General features: G+C 41.7%; 1 protein-coding gene across 1 annotated transcript; it reads left to right on the top strand.

The window, feature by feature from the left end:
• Positions 1-755: 755 nt before the first annotated feature.
• Positions 756-10,920, top strand: diras1a (DIRAS family, GTP-binding RAS-like 1a). Its single transcript, XM_030728212.1, has 4 exons — positions 756-971; positions 8,541-8,732; positions 9,395-9,565; positions 9,779-10,920. Exons 2-4 carry the CDS (start codon positions 8,595-8,597, stop codon positions 10,067-10,069), a joined length of 600 nt encoding a protein of 199 aa, XP_030584072.1. The 5' UTR covers positions 756-971; positions 8,541-8,594; the 3' UTR covers positions 10,070-10,920.
• The last annotated feature ends 1,751 nt before the right edge of the window (positions 10,921-12,671 follow it).

Here is a 12,671-nt window from a genome sequence, read left to right on the forward strand (position 1 = left end):
AACGACCTTTTTACCTCCTTTGGTACATTTGATCAAATGAAGACCCCCGAACAGGTACAATATTTTCACTAGCAGGTACAGCGAGCCTAAACAGCCGAGTGGGTTTCTAATGTTAGCTGATATGATTCATGTGCGATGTTTTATTTTACTTTTACTGTATTCTATTTATTCTGCTCTTTCCTTTTTTGCTTCCTGTCGATGACGCGTCTGAGTGACGCTAATGGAGGTGAAGGTGAAGAAAAATGTATTTTTACTTTGGAGGAGGAGGATGAAAAGAAGACTTCCGGTAAATCTCAACCTTCAAACTAAAAGCTCTTAATCGTGTACTTAAAATTAGAAAACTATTGAAAGTTATTTTTTTCATACAAATGTTTATAATACTATTCAGTCTCAACGATGTGTCTGAGTGACAGCAATGGAGTAAAAGTGCGGAGTAAAAATGCATTTAGTCTTGCATTTTGTCTTCAAACTAAAGTATTTATTCGGACTTTTGAATTAGCAGAATACTTAAAATCTGCGTGCCTTTGAAACAGTTTACAACGATAAATGCCACAGCTGAACTTTCATAGATCAGAATTTCCTCTTTATTATGTTTAAGGGCTGCTCATTATACCTTATTTATGCATAAGAATACATACATACAGTGTCCCTTTATTGCGGTCTGTAACTTGAGTAGAAGCGCAAGCATGACGCCTTTATTCTGAAAATCCGCCCGAGCGGAAGTCTTGTTTTGCCAGCGGAGTCGCGGAAGAAGGTGATGGAGGAGGGAGGAGAAGGAGGAGGAGGAAGAGGAGGTCTGATGCGCGCCGAGCAGCAGCAGCAGCTCTGATGATGGTGATGATGATGGTGATGATGATGGTGTGAGTCAGACAGCCGAGGGTTCAGGATGCTCACAGCCGCTCCGGAGTAGACAAACCCCGCAAACACACATAAACACACACAGAAAGACGGCGAGGATCCGCGGAGACACGGTGAGTCTGCAGGCATCACACCCACACCGGCCACCGCGCCGACACTCACACCGACAAAAAAACTAAAAACATAAAACCCCACAAAGAACCGCGCGGTCAGCCGGAGAGGATGAGAGACAGCAGCCGGGGAGCCGAGCTCCACGGTCGGTCTGATTTCACCGCCCGGCTCGGTGCTGATTTGGCTCTTTTTCCATCAATCTGTGTGTGTGTGTGTGTGTGTGTGTGTGTGTGTGTGTGTGTGTGTGTGAGAGAGAGAGAGAGAGAGAGAGAGAGATCACGCGCGCGGATGTGCATGTTCATGTAATGCGCGTGCCCGGCTGCGCGCATGCCCGAGTGAAGTCTTTTACTATTGAGTGCAGTCAGACTGATTAACATGATGTGAGGAGGTAATGAGACTGAGGAGCTGCAGCTGATTGAAATCGAGAACAAAGCTGCAGGTCAGTGTGTGTGTGTGTGTGTGTGTGTGTGTGTGTGTGTGTGTGTGTGTGTGTGTGTGAGTATGTTACAGTCGTGAAATACCATCATGAGCAGAGAAATATTACTGGAATAAGAAAGTAAAGCTGTGACAGAGAAAGAAGTGAAGATGCTGTTTGCACTTTAACTTCAGTGACCCGAAATGAAAGAAGCAGTGAATCAGTGACAGATTTTCAGTGCAATCAGCTGAGAGCCTTATGTTATTTTGTGATGGAAGCCACCATCATTAATAAGTGGTTAATTCATAGTTAAAGTTTAATTAATTGCCTTTATTGCTGACAAATAGTGAGTTTATTTTTATTACTGATTGGATAATAACTGGTTTGGAGAACACATCATTTGCATTTGTCTGTTTTACAAAATGCAAATGCAGGGAGATACCAGGCAGTGAATACAGTAGCTAATTTTAGTACCTGATAACAAATAATGAAATCATAATCAGTACTGTTTACTAATTATTAATGTTATAATTTAGCCTTTTTATGTCATAATTTTTGTGAATTACATATTTTATTAATTATGTGTGGTGTCATAGCTGATAAGAGAAAATAACAGTTAATTGTGATGATATTTGCACAGATAATATTTATATTCTGAATTACATGTTAGTTACCAAATGTCCAGTCAGTGAGTCCCAGAATATTAATACTGCTGCTTGGTCAAAGCCACTGCTGCCTCAGAAATAAACTCAAGGTTTCCTTTTAGTGTGGGTGCTGTGACGCACATGTGACATCATTTGCCATTTCCAGGTCACATGCCCCTGATATTTCCAAAAGCAAAGAAAGAGTTAAAAATGGTCCAAAGTCTGACAACTCCAATAAAATGATCATGTCTGTGTAGGTTCTCAGTCATCCAGGTCATAGTAGTCTCTGGAGCTTGAAAAAAGGGTGACTGGACTTCTTTTTGTTTCTCCAAGACGTTTCACCTCTCATCCGAAAGGATTCTTCAGGACTGAAGAAGCCTGACCCCCAGGTGTCAAAATAAAGCGCAATGAAAAGGAAGTATGAGGTTAAGCGGAGTTTGAATTTAGCTAACTAGCTGGCATCTAAGGACTATATCAAGTTCTGACTTCAGTCTTTTTTTAACAAAGCATGGAGGACTGATATAACTTTGACATAAGCAAAGACAGAAAAGGGTTAGAGTGTTGGACTAGTCACAAATAGAAACATTGCTAAGCTAATATAAATACATTAGCACAGGTAGGGTAAGGGTTAAATTCCCTGATCTGCAGGGAGGAATGCAATCACATGGCAGGGAGAAGACATCGAAAATGGACAAAACTTTAGCCAGAAGAACATCTGGGATGAGCCCATCTGCAAGATGAGGTTTGTTACTATAATGTTGCTGCTGTGTGATTACTCGCTATGAAAAAAAATCCTGATTCTGCGGTTAGGCGGGACTCACACAGGTATGTTTCAGGCTCCATCGCCTTCACTTCTCATTCACTTTGAATATGGGGATGTCACACGTTGCCGGACTGAAGTACGGATCGTTGCTTCCTTTTCCTCGCAGTGTTGAAAAGGTGAGAGAACTTCAGCTTCTCAAGTGCCACACAGGTGTTAGCCAATCAAATCACATTTATTCAAATACTCCAGGGTGGCACTTAGCCAGTGAAATCATGTTATTTAAAATATCCTGAGAGAGCAACATGCTTGCCTGTGCAGTTGAACATAAAAAAATCTTTTTAATGGCTACGAGGGGTCTGTGAGAAAATAGCCCTCTGCCCTGACTGTAGTTTCACTTTCTTCATTTTTCTTTCTTCTTTTAGGGGTGCAGTCTCATGTTTTGTAAATTTTGTTGATTCAGAAGGGAGGATAAGGTGAAAAATGTAATTATTTGCCACTGGCCTGTGGAATGTAATCCATTAATAGAGATAGAGTGATCATATTTAAGATTGACGCATTAATTAACGGTAGAACTTCTTTGAGCAGTCTAGTAGGAATGGGGTCTAACAGACACGTTGATTGGTTGGAGGAAGTAACTTAGTGAGAATTCATTCCCTCTCCAGCTTACAGGTTATCAGCTTTAAGCTGCACATGTGTGAATTATACCACGTAGTCAGGCACTTCTGATTTGAGGCTTTCTTTTTCAGAGGAGCCACAGTATCCAAAGTCGTACATAGTGCAGATGTAAAACTATTGACGAGATAATCTACCTCACCGGGAGCAGAGTTTAGGTAGCTGCTCTGCACTGTATTGGCACATGGCACTGAAGAGCATAATAATGAAGGAATTAGATCCTTAAACTTAGTTACAGCACTTTCAGAAAGACCTCTGCTGTAATGAAATTGATTGCCTGCTGTGTAATCCATTATTGTAAATTTATTATTAAGAAATGATCAGACAAAAGGGGGCTTTCAGGGAATACTGTTAAGTCTTCAATTTCTATGCCATATGTCAGGACAAGATCCAGAGTGATTAAAGTGGTGGGTGGGCTCATTTACGTTTTGAGAGAAGCCAATTGAATCTAATAATAGATTAAATGCAGTGTTGAGGCTGTTATTTTCAGCCTTTACATTAAAAGTCAGAGAAATCAGACAGAAACTTTGAGTAAGGGTCAGGTAGACGATAGATAATAACAACTACAACAGGTTTTTGAGTTTTCTAATTAGGGTGTACTAAGCTAAGAGTCAGAGTTTCAAGTGAATTAAAACTCTCTCTGGGTCTTTGGTTCATTAATAAGTTGGAGTGGAAGATTGCTGCTACTCCTCCTCCTCGACCTGTTAGTGCGACTCAGGAGTGTTGATTCATTTAAACAAATATATTCATCCTGCTATAACCAGGTTTCTGTCAGGCAGAATAAATCAATATGTCCAGAAGAGAGAGACCCAACGTTTAATAATCCACATTTAACTGTTTTACTCTTTGGTGTAGTTGAGGAAGCTATATTCTTCTTTCTCGGTGAATTTTTATTTTGCTGCTTTTTGGTGGTCTGGGAGCAGGCAGTCTCAATGGGTATGGGTTTTTTTTTTGGGGGGGGGGGGGGGGGGGGGGGGGGGGGGGGGTTACAGGAGAAGAGAAGCTGTAGAGAGGCGTGTAAGACTAACTTTGCTTCCTGGTCCCAGGTGGTTCTTAGGGATGACAGAATTCCATCTTTTATAGTGTCTATAGGGAGGGATATCCCCTCTTAGAGCAGGAAAACTGCCTGAAACGGAGCATTTGGAGCAGATTGAATCCTGAGCTTTCAACTCAAAGGACTGCTTGTATAGACACTGACTGCATTATTAGAAACTTTGGCTTTGTTTCTTTAATATCATGAGTCTTACTCTGGTAGTTCAGCTCAAATAGTTTTGTTTCTTACAGCAAAGAATGAGCTTTTTGTATTTTTTTTTATTAATATGCCGATTATATTATTGATTATCCACTTATTTAGCTTGTGAAAAAAATTATGAGTATGCTTTCATACCGACATCAGTCTAAAATGAATTAAAATGAAAAATTCAGTAAAAGGAAAAGCGTTGAGTAAGGGGAACTGGGGCTGTTGCTAAGAAAGGAGCCAGCTGAGGTGCCTCTTACATGCCTGCTAAGAGACCTCGGGCAGACCCAGGATACGCTGGAGTGATTATGTCCTTTGGCTGGCTTGGGATTGCCTCAGTATTTGCTTATGCAAGCATCCTCATTGGACAGACATTTTGACTTCTCACAGGTTTATGCCTTAAAATCATCTCAAACGCTTTCAATTTAAGAGTCATTCAGTGCTTATTCTCCAGCAGCATTTCAAAGATTTAACAGCGACTCCACCTCATCTCTGAGAAGAGGCGACTTTTAGGATTTCTGAATCACATTCAGCTTTTTACTGCAGGATATTAAACGCAGATTTTCAGCAGAGTGTGAATGATGTGAGGAGTTCAGCTGGAGGTGTGAAGCTGCCGCAGCCGCAGCCTCAGTGTAAGTGTGAGTACTTGTATTACTCATTTTGTGGGGACATAAATCAGTTCACGCAGTCACATTGTGGTTATGCTTCTCTTTGTAACGACGCAAATGAATTTCCCATAACATGAGTTGTTAAATTTTAGTATGAAGACAATTTAAGGTTCAGTTTAGTCTTCAGGAAATGACTGAGATTCAGAGTGATGAAAGCAGGTGTGTGTGTGTGTGTGTGAAAAATGTCTGCTATTTTTTCAGGTCACACCTTCTTATTTTAGACGGAAGGAAAATTACATAAGATGTTAATAATTTCATCTCTCAGATTCATTCTAATCCTCCACTGAATCCCATGAAGTCTAAAGTCACTGAAGTTATAGAAAAAATAAAACGATGATTCAGTTCAGATCTGTGATCAGAAATACTCAGATCAATCAGTATTAACATTAAGGAAGCCAATTAATATATACAAGCTGAGAATGAGCTCAGCAGAAAAAGCAGACAAAAAATATGAGCATCATAATTAAATGTTTAAAAATATTAACAAATAAACTGTCCAAAAATATACCACAGAAGTTGAAAAAGCCCCCCCAGAAATCTCACTGGTGATAATGTGGAGAATGTCTACAAATCAGAATTTGACAGGCCAGTCGATACTGTAGCAGCAGCAGTGGTAATCCAGGTACTATGAAACAATAGCTATATATTTGGACAGTGCTTGAGATTGAGCCCAGTCATTATGTGGAAACATATTTAAGCGTCTTGTATTTGTGAAGACATGCTCTTGATCACGGGTGAGGGCTGGAAAGTAGACAGACTAGTAAATCGAAAGCTTTGCAATCGCACTGCAGTGAAACACCACCACCATGAATTCTGAGATGGCACCGGTCCAATATGTGGCCCACCTCCCCATCATCAGCAAAATCCAAACTTATTTGAACTCCTTGGCTTGGGATAGCATCTCTGTCCCAACCAAGAGGGAGCATCCACTTTTTTCCAGTGGAAAACCATCGCCTTAGACTGGAGGAGCTGACTTTAATCCTAGTGCATGTTGACATTTGTGTTGCTTTGTCCTGGCTTTACCTTGAGATCCTACGCATGAGTATCACAGAACAGGATGGCAGGTTATCATGAGATTATTGTTTCTTATCCATGCGTGAGGCTGTTTGGTGTTTGTTGGTGCACCAGAGGTCATAGCAAAGCAAGATATTCACACATGACTTGAATTTTTGTCTGTTGTATAAGATTTTTTTGATTGTATGGAGAGCTGAGCAGAGGGGAATGAGCTATTTAAGCTGATCTGATAAAAGTAATTATTATCTTTCATCCTCTCCATTTAAAGCGGGTCTGTGGAGTCAGTAGCAATGACGGTAATGATGACAATAATGAAATTCATCTCCCGCTCTCATATCGGCTTGCTTTTTTTTTTTTTTTAGATTCTGTGTCTGCAGCTCTGATGCTGCTGCTTCTGTTGGAGGTGTTTTCCCTGCTGCCTGCCTCCACGCAGGAAGTGACATCAAATGATGTGGGCAGACAGGTTACCTTGACAACGGCCCTACTGGTGCCGATGACATGTTTGCTCTCCTCTCACAGCGCTGTGTGCCGTCACCACGGCGACTGGAAAACACTCTCTCTCTCTCACACACACACACACACACACACACACACACACACACACACACACAGAGTACATTGAGATGCTGCCATGGTTACATCCAGAAGCACAATGGAAGCGATCAGGAGGCAGGTGTGTGCGTTTGTGTGTGATGCTCGTCATGCTGATGGATTAACGAGCTGCTGATTCGTCGGTGGTCTGAATCTGTGGCAGAGATAAGGAGGTGGTGACGTTGGTGAGGAGGAGAAGCTCCGTTTAGAATCACTGTTGTCTTTCCTCCTCTGGGGTTTGTTTTCAGTGCTCCTCTTTAAAGCGATGCAAAACTGTAATCTTTGCCCATTAGTCATTCTGAAGGGATGGAGGGGCAGCGGGGTCACCGCTTAGCATGCCTGGAAACTCCCCGAGGCCTTCGCGCCTGTTTTTTAAGTTCATTTTGATTCATCACATCTGTGAAAAAGGACAGAGAGTTCAGAGAGTGACAACGGGGGAGACTGGGTCTGTCTGTGGTCCTGTGATTAAATTTGTCTGTATGTATTTTTGCATTTTCAAGTGATTCAGAGTGTTTTTTGTTATTGAAGGAAAAACACAAAAAGAAAAATGCATCAGCTACATTTTCACTCATTTTCAGTACCGTTGTTGTACCTAACCACTCTCAGGGGAATGTTTTTTCTTTGTGAAGTTACTTAACACTGATATGAATCATTCAAGCACAAAAAGGCACCGAACTCAAGGGATGTGTTGTGTCTACACATAACAGGCAACTTTGCAAAGAACCAGTGTTAAATGGTATCTTTCGGCACTTTGTTACTAGCAGCTTGTCATAAAAAAGCAATTTGTTCCCAGTTCTTTAGTTGAATCTATGAAAAATGCCAAAGGTGAAAGGCATAAAATAATATGTTTGCACCAACAAGGTGATACCAGAGGGCTTTTAGCTAAAAACTTGGCATATCTTGGCACTGAGTGCAGGAAACTGGAAACAAGTGTAGGATAAAAGAAGTGGGAAGGCCTAAAATAAAAAACTACATCAGACAAACATTATCTGAAAGTCATTTAATTAAGAAATAGGAAAAAACGCAGCTCGGAGCTGACAGAAGGGCGGCTGTCGAAGCCATTCTTAAGAAAGAGTAAATACGGAGAAAAGGCTGAGGTATACCAGATCACACAAGAACTGGACTGGAGATCAGTGGCCACAGGTCTTATGGAGGGATGGAGTCAGTGTGTATAGAGGACAACAGCAACAGCAGCAAGTGTCTGCAGCCATTTCTAAACCATGGTGTAGTTGAGCTGTAAGGTGTCACGAAGCATGAACAAAACCAAAGCCAAACAGAAAGTAAAGTGTTCTAACACGGGGCGGGGGGGGGGGGTGAGCTACAGTGAGATGGAGGCAAAGCTGGGCAGTGCTTATCTTCCTGTATCCCACTACCTTCAAGAACACCTAGGAGAACACAGTCATTGTCCACACATTAGGCAGGCCCCTCACTGTAAATTAATGCAACGTTTATGGAGATTAAGTTAATAGATCGATAACGTGACATGCAGGACATCATGCAGGACGGTTCTTTTTTGATCCGGCCTCATTGGATAATCCAGCCTGTCATCTTGTCGTGTCTTCCACAGCGTACAGATCGTTGATCCAGAACAGCAGGTGAACTCCCAACTCCAACTCCCAGAATGCCCGAGCAGAGTAATGACTACCGGGTGGTGGTGTTCGGAGCCGGCGGGGTGGGGAAGAGCTCGCTGGTGCTTCGATTTGTGAAAGGCACCTTCAGAGACACCTACATCCCCACAGTGGAGGACACCTACAGACAGGTGGGACTCTTGCACACCTTCACACATGATCAGGAAATATGGCTGTAAAATATCTTAATACCATGAATGAAACGTGCCTGTGTTTCAGGTTTCTGCAAATAATACCACACAGTGAGCAAGTTAGCCCTCAAACTGAGTGGAATGATGGTGCTTGGGCAGCCTGCTCCTGTTACCCAAAACTAGGACAGAAGTTAGCCATAGCAGTGCAATTGTTTTACCTGACAATTCAGATTAATGGCACAGCCTTAGCCAAGAACGAGCTAACTAAAACAACCATGCCGTAACTTTGCCAAACATGGCCCACGTCAGCCACTTTAGACTGACATCCGAACTGCACACTCTGAAGTGAACCAGATCTTGACTCATGTTTGATTTAGAATATTTGTGCCATATTTGTTTTTTTTAATATGTGGGCCAGGTAAGGCTTACAGCCATTTTATAGGCCATAATAAGGCCATCAGTACTGAATCACTGCCAGAAATGGTGCATATCTGCATGCCATCTGAGACATCTCAGATAAGAATCAGAAAAAAACTGGATGGATAAAGCAGTTCAAAAGTTTTTGCTAAAACTGACACTTACAAGCTTAATCTCTGATTTAAAACCCTCTTATAAGTCCCACCACTGTTAATACCTGACATCAGTGCCTGTTGTCCCTGCAGGTGATCAGCTGTGATAAGAGCGTCTGCACGCTGGAGATTACCGACACAACAGGAAGTCACCAGTTTCCCGCCATGCAGCGTTTGTCTATCTCCAGAGGCCACGCCTTCATCCTGGTATACTCCATCACCAGTCGCCAATCACTGGAGGAGCTCAAACCCATCTACCAACAGGTCACAGTCTCCAGTTTAATTACAGCACTACACAAACACTTTTTCTGAAGCTTTGATTTGAACAGGATATCCCAAAAAAGTCATGTTCAGGATTGATGGCTTCATCATCGATGTTATAAAGATGTTTTAACTAAGTTATAAAGATGTTATAAAGGTCTTATAAAGACATTTGTACATAATTCATAGTTCTGATGTTATTGCATGTCCATTTAGGTTCTGGCCATCAAAGGCAGCGTGGAATCCATTCCCATCATGCTTGTGGGGAACAAAAGCGATGAAACAGCCCAGCGTGAAGTGGAGACCAAGGAGGGCGAGGCTCAGGCAACTGCCTGGAAGTGTGCCTTCATGGAGACCTCGGCCAAGACAAACACCAACGTCAAGGAACTGTTCCAGGAGCTGCTGGCCCTTGAGAAGAAGCGGGACATGAGCCTGAGCATCGACGGGAAACGGTCGGGAAAACAGAAACGAGCTGACAAGCTGAAGGGAAAGTGCAGCCTTATGTAGAGCAGCTGATAGCTGCAGAGGACTCACAGTCTGTTTGAACGCTAGAGCCCAAATGAACAAAATGACTAAGAATAACTTATAATGGAATCTGGAATATTTGAATATTTATATCAAGACCTCAGGCTCCTTCTGGGCCTGACCTGGATTGTGTATATGGTCTAAAATATTTGTAAAAAAAAAAGAAAACTTTTTACACTCTCAATTAACTCGTGCCGCTATCAACAATTATATACGAACGGCAAAGAATACTTCACTAATTTCATTGTGAATGTTGAGCCAAAACTCAGTCAGATTACAGTTTGTTCCAGCAGTTCCTGCAGGACCAAACCAAACTGGTCCTGCTAATTTTATTTTAAAGATGAGCTGTTATGCTCATTTTCTTTCTGGGACTCGACAAGATTAGCCTTGCATGGTTCACAGTTCAAGAAACTCCTTATCTTATACTGGCCCTTTATGGAGCCCCTCAGTCCATCCTCTCGGAAGCCTGCCGAGGGGCAGCACCCAGTTTTTGTGAGCAGATGAATGTATAAAGAAATTTATAAAACTTTTGAAAAACAAACACACACACAGAAAACAACCCAGGCCATACTCAAAGGACTGCAGCCTTCAGTGCATGGGTCACCTGCGCATACAGGTGAGCTATAGTGGTACCCCTGAATATCTGTCAATTTATCATAACCCTCTGCAACATGAGATGGGAGATCTCAAGGGGTTTATTCCAATAATTAAATTTTTAAATGTTTATGTCACAAAGAGAGATAAAGCAGGATAGTTCCTCTGTAAGATTTTGTTTTTCGGCATGTTGCTTTAACTTGATGGTGGAAATAAAAACAATGCAGTAACCTTCACAATTAAGCTATAAGTATACAACCAGAAAGTTGTTTTTTTTTTTTATCTTAATGTCATTAATTGTTGACCATTAGCTCACAGGACTAATCCGACTCTTTGGGCACGCTGACGATAAGCAAGGGAACTGAGAAGTGCATGTTACATGTTAGCATGCTAAATCTGATGTTTCAGAGTATGAACTCAATGGTACTACATCCATTTTATCTGTGTGACATGCTTAACACTAGTATTGGGGCCACCAGGTTTATAAAGATTTGATGCTAAAACATGTTAGCATGCTAATATACTAGGCATTTATGGTCCTAACATGAACACTTGCTGGTGGCTGCTTGCTACCCCCTGGTGGCAGAGAGGAGCATGGTTCTAATTTTTGGACATCCTGTGGCACTCTGGCTGTCTCAGGACTTTTCATTGCTTATTTATGATATTCATTCAATGTCCTGCAGATAAGGTAGAAATGCAATTAAATATTCCTTTATCTAAGATGTCTAACAGCATTTCTATTGTGATTCCCTCCTTGGTGGTCATGGCTGTTTTCATCTTGGAGCCAGCTCAGCTTCCTGCTGTCATCAGAAGAACTTCAACATGCAAGCTAACAGCATTTAGCCTCTGAACTCTCAGCTAACGGACTGCATTGAAACAGCAGACGCTCTCACCTTAACTCGGCAGGAACCTTCAAAATGGCTTGAGTGATTTTCCAACTGGCCTTTTGCACTGTTTTCGTTTTCATCAGACATACTGAAAAAAACAAACAAACAAAAAAACTTGTTAGCATTAACGCGGCGCTGCAGGGAAGCATGCAGCTCCTGTACATATGACTTAAAGGAACAGTCCTAAATATCGGGAAGGCCCTTTCGCGCTGGTTCATCTCTGTGTGTCCAATACAGATGTGTTTAGCTTAGCACAAAGACTAGAAAAAGTTGGGGTAAACTTCCAACAAATCTAAGTTAATAAACTGTACTATCAGATGTTCAGGGCATCACTCTGAAAAACTGTCACCACTGATGATTTGTTAGTGTTGATAGTTTTTAGATGCGTTTGAATTAATTCCAAAAACGACTTTTTGCTTCTTAGATCAGTCGTTGCCACACACCAGGGGGCAGCACAAAGTGGGTAATGTTATTGAATTAATTAATGTTATTCTAACAAAATAGTCCTTAATTATCTTTTTATGGGCCTTGGTGCAGCCCTTCAGTGGATCCTCTGTCTCAGATCAATTGTTTTAGCTCCTCCCCTTTTACTGCCACTTTTTTCTGATTGGCTGCCCCTGGCAAACAGAAGATCTGAACAGTAAACAGCTGCAGCTACTGTACTCAGCCAGGTCTGTGTGCCTGAGATGACCCATACAGATTTAAGAGTAGAAACTGTGTGAAACTGAGTGTTTAGAGCAGTCTAACAATACGTGGGACAGGAAATAAGGAAATGCATAATAGGTTCACTTTAATTTTGCTTTTGTGTGTGTAAATAAAATATTCAGGGTTGTATTTTTAAAGGCTGCATATACAGTCAGTACTGGGTGACATCCACCTCTAGGAAAGTCTCCTTTATGGAAGTCTGGCAGCTTTGGCCTCACTGCAAGGTGTAGTTTGTTCCTTTTGTCAGAGTAAAGCAGTAAGATGAAAATACGATTTCTTTAATGTCACAGTAACTGTGAAACAGGTGTCTGTGCATCTGTTAGTACATCACAAACAGGAGCTGCTGTTGTACGTGTAGCAACAGCATCTGGGCTTGTGAGATGTGTCTCTCTTGCTCA

The sequence above is a fragment of the Archocentrus centrarchus genome, chromosome 4 (genome assembly GCF_007364275.1).
Source record: "Archocentrus centrarchus isolate MPI-CPG fArcCen1 chromosome 4, fArcCen1, whole genome shotgun sequence".
NCBI lineage: Eukaryota > Metazoa > Chordata > Actinopteri > Cichliformes > Cichlidae > Archocentrus > Archocentrus centrarchus.